Raw genomic sequence first — 14,685 nt, 5'->3', positions numbered from 1 at the left:
GAGGATACTCTGGGTAGCTAGGTTTATAAGAACATAAACACAATTTTTCTTAAGAGATACTGCTTAAGAGGAAAAAAAGTAATAAATAGAGTGCAGATTAAATGCATTAAAGTTTTTCAAGTAATGTATCCTGCTCCATGTCCACATGGTCATGTTCCCCAGGCCATAGGCAGTCATTCCAGATCTGGAAGGCGTTCTACATTACAAGGCTTTTGCTGTGGCTCAAGCAGCTCAAGAAAAGTCTTGGTACAGAATACAAAGCTGTGCTGCTGTGTTGATAACAGCAGCCACTGAATATTTATAACTCCATAGCAATACATCTGCAGTGTTTGTGGGAGTGCTCCTCACAGAAATGGGAGGTTTCCCCAGAGAACAGATAATTTCCTGAAAATGTTTAATCAGCCCATTTAAAATAGAATTTTAATTAGCCTAAAACCATATGTGGACACTAATGCTCCTCCGCAAGATTCTCTCATTATTATAAAATCCCAATAATGTCTTTTTGGCTCGCTTTTATTTGTAATGGTTCTTGGCACAGTAAGTTAGTGATTGAAATGAAGGAAATATGGCCCTCAAGGCTCATAAGGCTGAACGTCAAATCCTCCACCACCACCCACCCCCCGCCTTCCCAATTTTGGTCACTTTAATGTGTAGGCAGGGATCAGGAGTTGTGCATAATTTGAAGGTTTCTGATTGATTATAAAGTTTTTCCTAACAAAACTCTAAGTCTCTTATAGCATGCCTGATAGGGAGCTTGCTTTGAAAATCTCGTGTTCCTAAATATGCCAGTGAATAACAAGCAACTGAGAGGAGGGTAAAGATTATGATCTCTGTGAGGCTTTCTGGGACAGTAGTTTGTTCAGCTGCTTGTTAAGACTGTTTCCAGAAATCTCAGATAACAAGGGTGGGAGAAGTCTCCGTAAGCTACTACTTAAAAGATCAAATATTCTCTTACGCCCTCTGCAAGTTGGATATGTGATCATTTTCTTCTCTTGTGTGTATGAGCAAATCTTCTCGCATGGTCCTGTATCATCACACACTCACTTAAATAACGGAGTGTTTCACTGCATAAATGCAGACACATTAATTGTGTTTTGTGTCTTCACTTGTGCCATGAGAGCTCTTCTTGGTTTATTCTGGGTATCGCTTGATCTTAATCAATTTATTAGACAAAACGTTTTCCTTTAAATACAATTATTTTAATTACGTGAATGCAGTAGTGCGCAATTAGTACTGATTTACATTTTTAATTTGTACAGTTTCACTTTAGAGATTAGTTTTACTTTGACTATATGTGTTAAAACTCACCAAGTGCAGTTTTTAGTCCTACAGAAGACAAACCTGCATACAAAGTTTATACAAAAACATTCTAATGGAAAGTAAAAACTAAACTTTGCCTATAACCTTTATATCACCATAATCTTTAACTTTTCATTTTCTTCCTCTTTTGTGTATAAAATCTACTTCTTAACAATGTCAACCATCACGGAAAAACTGAACAGTTTGAAAGCAATCAAAGCATGTGATATATCTTATATATATCTTATATAAATCTTCATCTGTCATTTGGACAAAAAAGTTGGCAAAGAAAGACTAAAATTCAGTGCTGACTTTACAAGAAATCGTACTCATTTGCTTTAAGTGATAGTGGACTTCTTCCAGAGCTGGCCCAGGTGAGCAATCCCACGATGCTGACGGTGCAGCGAGGGCTGCACTGCTGTGCTGTGCTGTGTGCCAGCACTGGAGCCTCTTGGGGTGCAGCCACGTGGGGTGCCAGACTGGGGACAGCGATGCACAGCTGGCTGAAGAGCTGCACTGTAAGAAATAAGGAATAATGCTCATGTCTGAATGGACTTCTTTTTTTTTCTTTTTGAATAAGATGGAACACAGAAATGGTTGAAATGAGTGTGATAAACTCGACCACGCAGTCCACCTGCTGGGTTAGAAGGTACGATGGTCTGAGTGTCTAAATACCTAAGAGCTGCTGCGTTATTGTTTGTTTGGGAAATAAGGATATTAGCAATAGAAATGCAGTAGTTGATGGTCTGCAATAAGTAAACACTCAGATTCCCCCGTGACTTCTCATAAGAAAATACATCAATAGGAACTGGTACTGGACTGCTAACAAACAACTCTTTTTTTTTTTACCCCCCCAGGTTTTAACTCTATCTAATTTACTTCGTTCAGGAACAATCCAGTCCTCCTAGGCACTGTGCGCACTGGATGTTCTCATTACTTTAAGGGAGAACATTGATGCCATAAACATCAAACATGGTTTCTTGGGGGATTTCTGAACTTCACCATAAGCACACAAGTTTTCCGGTCTATGCAGGTGAATGAACATTCCCTTTTATACCTTGCTGTTTTTCTCTAAACGTGATCTTTCTGTGAGCAAGGTGAGAGAGGGAAGAAAAATCCTCAAACCCAACACCCCAGGGCTATCCTGATGCTTTACAGTTTACAGTTAGAATGTGCTATAGATAAACTGTATTTTCTAAGTTTTCCAACATGTAATTCACCTTCTAAAACTGACAGAGACCACCTGTTCTAATCTCAGGGGTAATTCCACCTCCCTTCTTCAACAGTTCATCTCACATTAGCAATCTGCAGCTAACAAGCACCTCTGCTATTACCTAAGCTGTTAATCGTAATGTTCAGAGCTTTTTTATCCATTTGGTGTAGGTGACCCCAGCCCTACTCAAAGGAACAATCATAAAGAAAAACCCACATTAGGAGTTGAGCTGCTGCTTGAAGAGGCAGTGACGATTTCTTTCATTTTCAGGTCACATTACAGCACTGCTATTTTTAGTTTTGTGAGAATTATGGAGAAGCTTGAACAAATAATGTTAGAGGATAAGCAGCAGGAAAGGAGGTCTCTGTTTTACGGTGGGCACTGTAGTGCTGTGACGAAAGAATGCCTGTGAAAACTGAGGTACTGTGAATTTGTGAAGATCTCAAGAACAAGACTTATAGACAGGCTAAAAAGATGCAGGCATCCTTGCTTTCGGCCTTAAACTTTTAACAACGTCCATTCATCATTGTCAATAAATGAAGGATTATCAAAGTAAATTTACCAGGTGATTATTTCACTACATCCCATGCTTAGAATAAACGCAAAATAATTCATGAAATCCGTCTACAGCCCCAGCTGCTGAGCTGAGCTCAGTTCCTGGTAATCCTGTTCTCAGAACAGAGTCTGAAAACAGAACTGATTAAAACATACAAGTAAACGAGCAAAAGTAACGACTACTCTAAAATATTTATTTACTCTTATGTCTTAGCAGCACCTAATGATCAATTTTCATTGAAAGGTATACATATAGTTTTAAAACTTGCTGTGTGATTATACATAGAAAGACACAGGTAGAAAATAATAAGATCTGGAATAGTTTGTTTTGTTATTAGGTGCCAAAAGGAAGACAGACAAAATCAGTACCAGGAGCATAAGGAAATCCTGCTGCTCAGGGAGAATGTCTCACCACAGGCAAGTTTTCTAGCACTAAAATGACCTTTAGTCTCCAGATTAATAAGCATTTCTGTACACATCTATACAACTTTTTCCAGCTATAAAACCTTATCTAAATATTGAGTGTGTTTGACATGCATGTGTTTTCTGTATGGAGGGCTACACTAACATAGCTTTTAGCCTTTTAGTGGACTAACTGCTTGCATGTTTGCCTTCCTGTCAGAAGAACAGGTAGAAGCCCGACAGAATAATTTCTAATATAAACCAGGATGTCTGATGGTTGTTTTCTTTTTGTGTGTGTGTGAAATCAGACCTCTGATCAAGATGCTCTTCCGTTCTATTGTTATGCGAATGAACTCTGATGAAAAGTACTTCCACAAGCATTAGTTTCCATGACAAATAATGTCTTGTGTATTTTTTTTGTATACATGCTCTTACCTCTGTTAATTAGGCATCTCTTCCTTCTCTGCTGGAGTCCTAATTGGACGCTAAAAAGAAATTGATGCAATTAACGACTAGTCGTGTATATATCAGAGATAAATTAGGCCAGTACAGAACGTCTTTCAAAGTTAATATTTTACAAAATACACACATGAGTCACTTTTGAGTGTTTTCCTTCAACTCTGAGCACGTCTCTGGGAGCAGAGGAGTATAGAGCAGCCACAAAAATAGGCGAGTGTTGTGTGGGAGAATGACACGAGGTGAGTTTTGTACTTTTAACAGCAAGGATTGCCTCTTTGGGTGGATAAAGGAGCATTTGTGAGGGTACACAGAAAAGTCAGTTGTCTTTCTGAATTCTTTAGTCAACAGTTTTACTGTGGGCTTGCCTCGCAAAGGCCTGATTTGATGACAGATGGGCAGGAAACTGAGTTCTGTTATTTATGTTTGCTATGTTGTTATTACGTATGTATGTGCTTACATATTTAATACTGTAAGCATTAAGTGAAGCTATGAAATACTTAAGCTGGAAATAAACCAGGCTAAAGCTGAAGCTTCACAAGTCCAACAGATACCACAGAAAGTGCTGACTTATTTCAACTGTGCTAACAGGATTAGGTAAGGTAGTCTGAGTTTCCAGTGATCCACGTGTCAAAATGAGAGGCTTTGTTCTTCTGCCTATTGGTTAACAGGCTCCAACTGAGGTGCTGGTTCAGGAAATGTCTGCTTAGAGCCACCTGCATGCTGGAGTGGAGTCAACCGTTGAATAAGCAGTCTGCTGGCAGTTTGGACTGGAAGCAAGGTGCTGATGAGGGCTGAGGATCAAAGCCAAGTGTTGGGGATAGCAAACTTAATCAATGAACTGACAGTCTGTGAAAGTTGAGTGGTGCTCTTCTGTGTGCTTTTTGGATGAAGCTGAGGAAGAGATTTGGTCTTTGGCAGCTGGCTGAGCAAACTTAATTAAACTTTACTGTCAGCTTTACTGTAATAGGCATCTAAAAAGCTGGAAATCACAACCTGGAAGAAGAAAATTTGTAGGAGTTTGCTGTTACTGGAGTGATGACTGGCTGTATGCACAGCCTTAGAGGAGTGAGTCTGCATAGCAATGGGTTGTTATTTCTTGGATATGAAGGACACTTTCAGTGACAGAGAGACATTATTAATGACCAGCTGTTTAGGTACCTACTGATCAACAGCTCAGCTGTTAAATAGTTTTCAGTTCAGTTCCCTGTGAAATTTCAGTGCAGAAAGCCCTCTGCCTTCCTCAGCAGAGCACCTGCTGTGCCAGTCCTGACAAGGAGCTGGAGACTGAGTTGCCTGTTTGCCCCATAGGTGTCACTGGAGGACTAAGCATCTGATGGTACTTCCTGAGATCTGCCTTCATTTAAAACCATCATATAAGTTACTGACTACTTCTATTTTATTTTTTTTTTAAATAACTAATCTTTGCATAATGCAGTTTTAGTCTTCTGAAGTCCATCTGAGTTATAATTCATCTTCTGTGACCTCTGTCCTGCTCATTACCCAGCAGTGAAGCAGTGACACTTGCTACTCAGTTCTTGCTGCAATAAGTGGGGAACAGAGTATCAGTTACTCCCTATTGGGATGAGGAATCTTATGTAATAGTAAGATTCAGCAATACTGTGCAAACCATATCCCTAACACAGGACCAGGTTCCACAGAGACCAGCTATGAAGAGATACTTATCTAGCTATAGGCAATTTTTAAATAATCCTATGTAGTTTTTGCAGTCTTGTACTTATTTTTAGATGCTGGATGACTAAACCTGTAGGATGTGGCACATAAGGTGCCATAATGTAACTGAACTAGAAGGCAGATTTTTAAATCTCATGTTCAGAAAGGGCTAAGCAGTGCTCACAGAAGCAGTTCAAATGTCTAAAAGATGCAGATTGTGTAGTTTTTTAAACAATATGGGTGTGTGCTACAAAACAGGGATGCCGAATGCCTGTAGAAGCTTCACTTCTTTTGCTGGCTTTCCAAATCAGACAGAAGCCTAACTAAGGGATGAATTTTTCCCATAGGCAACAGGCTACTTCTAGTTTTTAGATCCTATATTTAAACTGTTGCAAACTGAGACATGGACTTCAAGATATCATCAAATGCTATAATGGAAGACTGAACTTACTGCTGCTCTCATTAAAAACTTTCATTACAGTGGAAGCAAGATCAAACTTATCAAGAAACTAAAAATTATGTTCCTCATTTACAGCATATATTTTCTTCTCTCATTAAGAATCAAATTCCTTTTCTAACAGGCTCCTGATATGATCTGTTTAAATTCCAAATCAAGTCTTCAAAAACAGCCTATGAAAATGGGTATCCGAATCCTGATTTCAAACATGGCAGCTGAAGGTAAAAGCCCATGATTTTAAAGGTACAGCTGGAGAATCTCTATGCAGGTGTAAAAATTAGAGTCTGATAAATGAATCTGCAAACTGCTAACAACCATAGCACTGTCTTCTTCAATGGCATAAGGTACAAAAAGTCTCAGAAGTGAATGCTCTCTGCTCTGCTTTCCTTAGAACTGTTACAGAGAAAAAAAATGCAATTATCTTTGATTCAGGCAATTTATATCTGGATTTAGATAATGCTTTTTCTGACACCTTTCTCTACTCATCATTAATATGCTCTAGCTGTAGATGGAGTTCCATCTGGTAAAAAAAAACACAACTTCTTTTCAAGGATTTAGATCTCTGATAGTGTGCCACTGGACAGAACCAGGGCCTACATAATGATTCTTCCCATTGTATTTCTGCTTTATATTCATCAGAGAATATAAAATAGCGTAACAGATGGCAGAGAGGTTAAGATCAGAAGGGGACATAGTGATCATTATCTGAGTTACTGTGTAATACAAGCCTCATTGTTACAGCAAATTTTAAATTCTGCTGTTGCTACTACATTTCTGCCTGTATGCGTTACTGACTAACTGAATGCTGGACAGAGGACAGCAACACTGACCAGACTGATGTGGCCTTAAAAAGAAAAGCCCACAGCCAAATGCATTCCAACATTCAACCTCATGTCACAGTGAGCTTTGCCTTGTCTACAGAGAACAGATTTTAGCTCTGAGCACCTTTACGAAGGCTGAAAGGACTCAGCCCACTCATGTGTGCAGGCTGCTGCTGCAACCCTACCAAGCTGAAATAGTCTGAACTGCTATTCTGCCACAGGACCAGTAAAAAAATTCCCTTCTTTACAGCATCTCAGCTATCAAGTCTATGTAGATATAACACTGGCTAATAGAATAAATCAAAACAGAGCTGTGCATTATTTTCCCCCTCTTGTACTAAAAGGAAATATCACTTATGTGATTGATTTAAATGCAAAGACTGTGCTATTAAATCCAGTGTCAAAAAACCCCCAATATGTTTTCTCTCCAAAAACTTGAACATACTGAAGTTTACAGAAATCATAGGCCTAAAGCCAGTAACACCTAAAACAATCTCTTCATAACAACAAAATAATTTGCAGGAAGTACAGGTGATTTATTCAGCTGCAGAGACCATTGAATCACAAAGGTAAAAAGCATTTTAAATGACTAATGGTATAGCTTTGATTATTGAATCACAGTTCTGAACTACTGTGGCAATAGAAAGCTCATCAAAGATTTGCAAGTGCAAACTGATAGCTGATATACAAATCTAATACCCAAGTCATTAAGCAAATTGTCATAAAGGAATCATTTAATCTAATCTGACAAAGCAGTAGGAAATAATGACTACAGAAAAGCTGAGCTGCAAAGACCTGCTAAATTTTCTCCCTCATTAACTCTCACTGAGCTTATTCTTGGGTTGCAATCCCAACCCCACCTAAGTCCTGGTTACACTACACCAACTTCGATGTAAAAAGATGCAGACTATGCTCATTATGAAGCCAATGCTTTGCATTGAACCTTAGCAGTGTACTTATTAACATTACAAGTCTTCGGTGTTCTGAAATCCAAAAGGAAGTGTAACTCACCATTCAGATTTTCCTTTTCTAGTCTCTTCCCAGTACTGGTGGCTCTAAGGTGGCACATTTTATCCTTAAATTAAAAAAACATGCATTAAGAATCAACAGTGAAAGTTTGCTTTAGAAACAATAAATAAATCTATAAAGCTGGACTCTAGCATTCTGAACACTGCCTTGAGTCCTGGGCTGTTTGTTTCCCATCAGCAAGTTACACTGATTCTGGGGTCAAATTACAGAGACTTGAGCTTTAATTTTTTAATATTGGACAACTGCAGTGATAGTGTGAAGCTAATTCGTTATGCTGCAGGTTAACAGTGACAAACTTTTCTATGGCACAAAACATATACAATAAAGAGTATATAAACAACACTCTTCCTTAAGCAGCGAAATCAGTCTGGGTAAATCCTCCCTCCAATATGATCTTCATGTTAACAACAATAACTAAAAAGACTTACGCTGTATGCTGTTATCTTTTGCACAGATTAGAGTCCACCTCCTCCCTGTGTACCTCCCCAGCTGAGGGAGCAGTGTTGCTGTTCTCACCTGGGCACTGGACACCCCTACACTGCTGAGAACAGCTCATGCTGTGCTGGTGGTGCGTGGTCTGGGGGCTGTACACCTGCACTGTTCTAAGGTCTCACGCTTTTGCTAATAAGTGTTCCATTGTGATGACAAAGCTCATAGGATTTTTTCAGTAAATGCAAACAAAAGGGCATTTAATCTGCCCTTGTTCACAGCATCTGATAGCTCTCCCACTCCATAGAGCAGCAGAGCAGCCTTAGTATTCCTCTTTCTTCTAGATTTACTCAAAAGGCAACAATAAACTATTTTTGTCAATGGATGACCTGATATAAAATGAGGGCATAACCTCTTCTTCCAGCTGTCTTGTTGGAAGTAATTAACAAACTTCTTCACTTTGCCTTTCTCCTCAGCCTATCATCCAGCTTTGATGCAATTCTTTCAGTGACTCACTGTGTGGGCTTTTGTAAATCTTGTTTTTGTGCACCTCATTTTACTCCATACACTGAATATAAAGGAGCTGAAGAGCTTTTCTCAGAATTGTGAATTTCACTAGGTAGAATCAACACCTTCAGACAGGCAGAAAGCCTGATGCAGTCAATATATATTAACGATGTATGTTTGAAGTAGTCGTATTTTTTGTTAGCTGACGGGGCTCAAAAGCACATTTATTTTGTTCAGCTACAGCAAGATGGTGGTTTCATAAAAGATGCATGTACCTGTGCCTCGCTTAACAGTGTAAAATACAAATCTTAGGAGATCAACATATTTAACTTGGGATTTTAACCAAATGCAGCAGCTCCTAAATTCAACCAAAATAAATTCAGGACTGAGCACCAGTGGAAACAGGTATCTGTACGATTCAGAAGCACATGCAGTGAGTTTCTTGGGAGCTGATGGGCATATAAATCATGACAAGATAAATCACAGCTCTAATTTTTGATCTCATATGTAGGAGCCGAAATACAGGAGTTTGTTTTCCAAACTTCTGACCAAGATTCCATCAAGAAACATAAATATTCAGACTCATACCTGTGGAGCGGTCTGCAGTCTCTGTTTTTCATCCTGCCACTGCTTACATCCATCAACGGCTTTGTCCAGAGAAGCTGCCCCCTTTTTCACTTGTTTCTGCACATGGATAAGATCTTCCCATTCAGCAGGGATGCTGTGTTTCACAGCTTCCATGGCAGTGCGTCTTCTGCATGCTGCTACAACACAACACGTAGACATAAACATTAGTAACTCACTTCATTTCTTTATGATCTGAGTAATTTTGTCAAAGGCGTGTAAGTGCGATTTTGCCATTAGTTAAGCCCAGCATCCATAGGGTGGCTTTCCCCACCCCTTTACTTCTCTCTCTTTCTCTCATTTCCCCCCCTTTTTTTTTTCCTAATTCCCCAAATGAGAGAAATCCAATGAATCAATGAAGTATCTACCATTAGTCTTTGGCAGCAGAGCAAGATCTTTCTTAAACATTTCAATCATTACTACAGCCTGTATCCACAGACTCACCATTAGTGACAGCTCACACAATAATTTCCTTCCAGTGCTAAAGCTATAAGTACAGACGCTTTAAAGGAAACGGTTGACATGTTAAGACAGAACATTTCCACAATGTTTCCCCCCTATTCCTTCCCCAACTTCAAACACTGTGTTTCTCAAAAGCTGAGGTTTGAAATCTGGTCAGAAAGCATCATGAAATTTTACATGATTCTTTTTCTCCCCAGCTGTAATTATTTGATACGCTGAGCGATGAGAAGATGTCAGAATCTCTAGTTCTCCAACAGATTACAGTGCAGGTGCACAACCGAAGGGAAATGTCAGGGAGATGTATGCTATCAATTTCACTGTTTGGTTCAAGGAGGTACAGCAGCATGGCTGTATCCAGGATATTGACACTGAGATGGCTGGGATCTATCTCTGTATGAGGATGTTGCTAAGGGACCACGAAGCACCTGTATCAAACTGCACAGAGGACGTAGGCAGATTGAGAATTTAAACCATGTTATTAATTGGGTCAGTTTTTCTGCTCTGTTATGCATTTATATCTTTAAGTGAGGAAGGACTCACAAGAAAGTAAAGAAAAACAGCTACTGTTTCCTCTCCTTTTGATCACACTCCATACTAGCACATTTGGCAGAAATCTCTACTTCTTATTTTTCATCTCTGCTAACTGTTTCTGTTTTGACAGAATGAGAACCCTAACGACCTGCATCTGAAATGAACATTCAGAGTTCAGACCAAACACACAGTCAGATGTAGAGGTTACGCTGTTCTTTTCCTCAGTGCTTTAGTGTTCATGCCAGGTTATGCCAGTAGCACTCCAGCTCCCTGTCGCAGAACAATACAGGCTATTGCATGCTGCTCTTTATGCTTTAAACCTGATCTACTTATTAGAAGAACAGTTAAGAAAAATATTCACTCCGTTCATTCATTTTGTATGTAACGTTGCTAGTTACTTTAGGGTAGCGTTAAAGGAATTTGGTAGCAACATTTTGATGTGCTACAACTCAAATAACAACTGGAATGCCACCAGTAATTCATTTCACATGGATCTTGGGGCACCCAGGAGAGAACTTAGGCTCCACTCACTGCTGCCTTTCCATGGCTGGAATTAAGTGAGCACAGCTGAGCCCTCCAGTTTTTCCTTTACTTAGTTTTAATCACAATGGAGAAAGCAAACAGAAAGGCATAAAGTAAACTCTGGCTCTACAAATCTTTCCCAAAGGACAGTAACTTTTATTTTTCTTTCTTTAATCTGATTCTATTCATGCTGTGATAGCATTAAGGATATAAATCACATGCAGGAAAATAGATGTTAAGTCAGTCAAAATCAAGTCGTAGCAATTCTCCACTAGTTCTGCTGAAAAAAACCAAAGAAGTTAAAGAGCTAAATTGAATTCTGTACCGTGCTTCCTGGCATTGCAGTACATCTTGTTGTAGTCACTGGGCATTTGAGTGGCTTTTTGCTGAAACACTGCAAAGTTGAGAACATAAGGAAGTTAGTCAAAAACGATAAGAAAAGACATGGATTCTGGAAAAAGGACAGAGGCTCACAGAAATAGGCTGGAATGCATCTTATTCTAACCTAAACGTATTTCTCAACCCACTCATCAGTCTAATGCTAATTACTTGAGCAATTGTTCTGTTGCACAGAATGGCAGGATTACTTATATTACAGATATCAAGAAAAGAGCTTTGAATAAAACAAAGTAAGACTTATCGTATTGATGCTACTTATTTAGAAAGAACACCAACACAGCTCAACCTCAGAGTTCTTCACACGGTACCAACTATAGCTAAAACCTGTATCTTATTTTGGGGGAAAGCTAAGGCAGGGAAACCAATAGTACCAGCTAAGAATGATGACAGTGCTTAAGTCAGAATACAGGCACACTGTTGTCTAGCTAATACAAGGTCCAAGAACAGCAAATCCTGTCTGCTTTTTCCATAATTCTTGCCCATTACTCCATTGTTGTGAGATGCCCAGAGTACAGCCAGCCTGGGTGTGCCCTGAAACGCTGTAAACTTTTGCAGACAGCATATGTAAACCCAGATGGTTTCTAACTTAACTACTGTTAAAGATGCGTTTCTCTCTTAATTCCTGTTAGTTCTCAGTTCTGATTTTAGTGAAACCCCCTTGATAATCTAGAACGGTACCTTGCAGAGAAGTCACCTTACTGACACTGCTGCAAAGCAGCACGTGGCCATTCCGGTGGAACAAATCTTTACTTTGGAACCAAGGCCAGGTACAGCAGAGCTGTGCACAAGCAGCGTGCTGTGCATGGCACCCTGCAGGCTGGGCTCCTTGCTCATGCAGGACAAGGAAACCCAGCATCCTCAGTTTGCTCCTTGTCTGCCTGCTCAGGCTACCCTGCTTCTCTCAGGAAACTTGTGAAGTGGAGCATCAAGGGCACGGTGTCTTTTAAACTCTGCACATGCCATATGGAGAGGTGAAGAAGGAACAGCTCCTGAGAGGGTGTTTTCTACACAGCAGGACTCCTGAGTATGCCAGTATAGGAGATGATGAATGAAAACAGCTGGGGACTTGGTGTTCCTGAAAATGTTATCGGACAAGTTAAATGGATAGGGTAAAGAACTATCCAGGCAGTCCAATCTGTTGATGTTACATCACTAACTTCAGCCTAATACTGATATATTTTAACTTTCGTAATACTCCTCTCTGTGATCCCCAAAGAATCCTCCTAAATGTGGCTGCAGCGTTACTCAAAATAGTGACTTCTTTGAAGAGAAGAACTGTGGAAGTACCTCAATGCTGAGGTAAAGCAGGCAGCCAGGATTTCACTGCTAAAGGAGGAGGAGGGATGCACTCAACAATGTCCCTGATTGGAAAGTACTTTAATTGATAGGCTATGAAATTTCTGCTGAGTTTTGCAGTGTTGGAGTAATCAGAAATGGAATTACTCTTCTGGTTTTTCAAAGTAAAACTGTTAAAACCACTTTCCGTGCTGCATCCTGCTGAAGTCATTTTAGTTGGCAGCAAGCACTCAGTGTGGGTGAAGTAAATGAAAACAAATTATTCCTGCTTCTGGAATGCCTGGAAAGATGAACACACATTGCTGCATGACTGCCACAAGGTTAGGGAAGACTCAAGTGATTCACTTTTTCATTCTCACATTTTAACTACTGCTGGAACTCAGCGGAATGAAGTAAACAGGTCACTGTGTACAGAGATATGTCCTGTTCTTGTGAAAAATACAGTGAATATTCCTTCAGTAAAACAATATTATCAATACAGCGTATTTGTAGGTGTCAGAATGCTATAGTTGTTCCACTGAAAAATATTTTCAGATCCTCTCTGCCATAGATAACCCAACTGAAAAACTGCACTGCTGCTATTACAGCATGCATCTTCAACAGTATCTGTAAGATCATAAAGACAGTCCTTTTCAATTCATAATCACATTGTGCATGGCTGAAGAACCTGTGCAGGTCAAATACTATGAACTAAATATCCCTCCCTTTGGTTGCTACACAACACAGGGAGTTCTTTGTAAACCTTAAGTAGAAAACTGAAATATTTAAAACCTAAGTCTCCTGCTTCATAAAATGCTCTTCTTGCTACAGAATGGTACAGAACTTGACAAGAAGTGTGGTGAGTAGAAAGTGTCTAGAAAGAGACAATGCAATGTTTGTATCAGTCTGACAAAAAGGAACATGAATTTGATTTTCAGAATGAGCTGAGATTTTAACACAAAGCTGGGATGGTGAGGAGTCATAGTTGCACAATGACATTTCACAAATTGCTTGATGATGGACCAATAAGAAGTGATTGAATGAAAAACACAGGCAATCAAAATGTGGAGGAAGTTACATTAAGAAAGTGGACAGCTTGTGTAGGTAAGAGGCACGGATATGGTCTGTCATTTAGATTTTACTTTACCTGCCTACGCTATGAAGCCACATTACTTCTAAGAAAACACACAGCAGTTCTGCATCTTACACTGCTGATTTAAGTAAAACTTGACTGATGAACTGATCCTCCAGAAGAACACGTGAGCTAATCATACCATCACCCTGATGCTACTTACTCAACGCTTTTGGCAGAACAAACGCAAAGGAGGAGAGACTGCAAAATAACCACTACCCACCATTGATTTGAATTCGGTTTGCTTAGGGAAATTAATGATGCAGTTATTCATCAGCTTTGTTGAGCTGGTGTTCCAAACAAAATTATCTACTGCCCTGTTTTGTTTAGGAGACATTCAAAATTAAAATCCAGGGGGAACCAAATCTTTATAGAAACACAAGGCAAATTAATTAATACACTAGGGTTGCACTTATTAACACATCTCAACTTGGCTGCAAACTGGAATCAGTTAGCAAGCTAGCTAGGATGTGCTGCAGTGAGAGGCTCCTATCGTTGCCTACCCCCTGCCACAATATTTAAACAGTCCAACCGTGTGTGCATATTCCAAGGCAAATAAAGCTCACAGATTCTTTTTTTTTTTGGTGTGGATTAGATTGTAAATTAAATGTAGCACAGTGAGGGATGACAAATACACAGGGAATAGCAAGGAAAGAATGTCGTAGGATGATGCTTTTTATTCAGGAGATGAGAACTATGCAGATGTTTGTTCACATCTTTTTAGATCTCATTTTCCTGTAGCCAGTTTTGTTTGCTTACACCCAGAGCATCCATCGCTCAGGGTGAGCCCTGGAGATGCAATGCTCAGAGGTGATTAAGGACTGTTCCTAAAACTACATAAAATATTTCATTGTCAAGATTAAGACAACAATTCTCGTGATTCATATAATCAAATCAG

The 14,685-nt window shown here is 39.5% G+C and overlaps 1 protein-coding gene across 1 annotated transcript in view; it reads right to left on the bottom strand.

The window, feature by feature from the left end:
- Positions 1 to 1,177: 1,177 nt before the first annotated feature.
- Positions 1,178 to 14,685, bottom strand: part of BANK1 (B cell scaffold protein with ankyrin repeats 1) — a 125,021-nt gene continuing 111,513 nt past the window's right edge. Inside the window, exons 11-15 of the mRNA XM_015862136.2 lie at positions 11,307 to 11,375; positions 9,431 to 9,606; positions 7,889 to 7,952; positions 3,905 to 3,954; positions 1,178 to 1,815 (exon numbers count right to left, since the gene is read on the bottom strand). Coding sequence (XP_015717622.1) covers positions 3,944 to 3,954; positions 7,889 to 7,952; positions 9,431 to 9,606; positions 11,307 to 11,375 — 320 coding nt within the window. The 3' untranslated portion in view covers positions 1,178 to 1,815; positions 3,905 to 3,943. The remainder of the gene's footprint in view (positions 1,816 to 3,904; positions 3,955 to 7,888; positions 7,953 to 9,430; positions 9,607 to 11,306; positions 11,376 to 14,685) is intronic.

This window comes from Coturnix japonica, chromosome 4 (genome assembly GCF_001577835.2).
Source record: "Coturnix japonica isolate 7356 chromosome 4, Coturnix japonica 2.1, whole genome shotgun sequence".
Taxonomy (NCBI): domain Eukaryota; kingdom Metazoa; phylum Chordata; class Aves; order Galliformes; family Phasianidae; genus Coturnix; species Coturnix japonica.
Note: the sequence above shows the minus strand (reverse complement) of the source record. Positions and strands in the feature narration are given on the sequence as shown.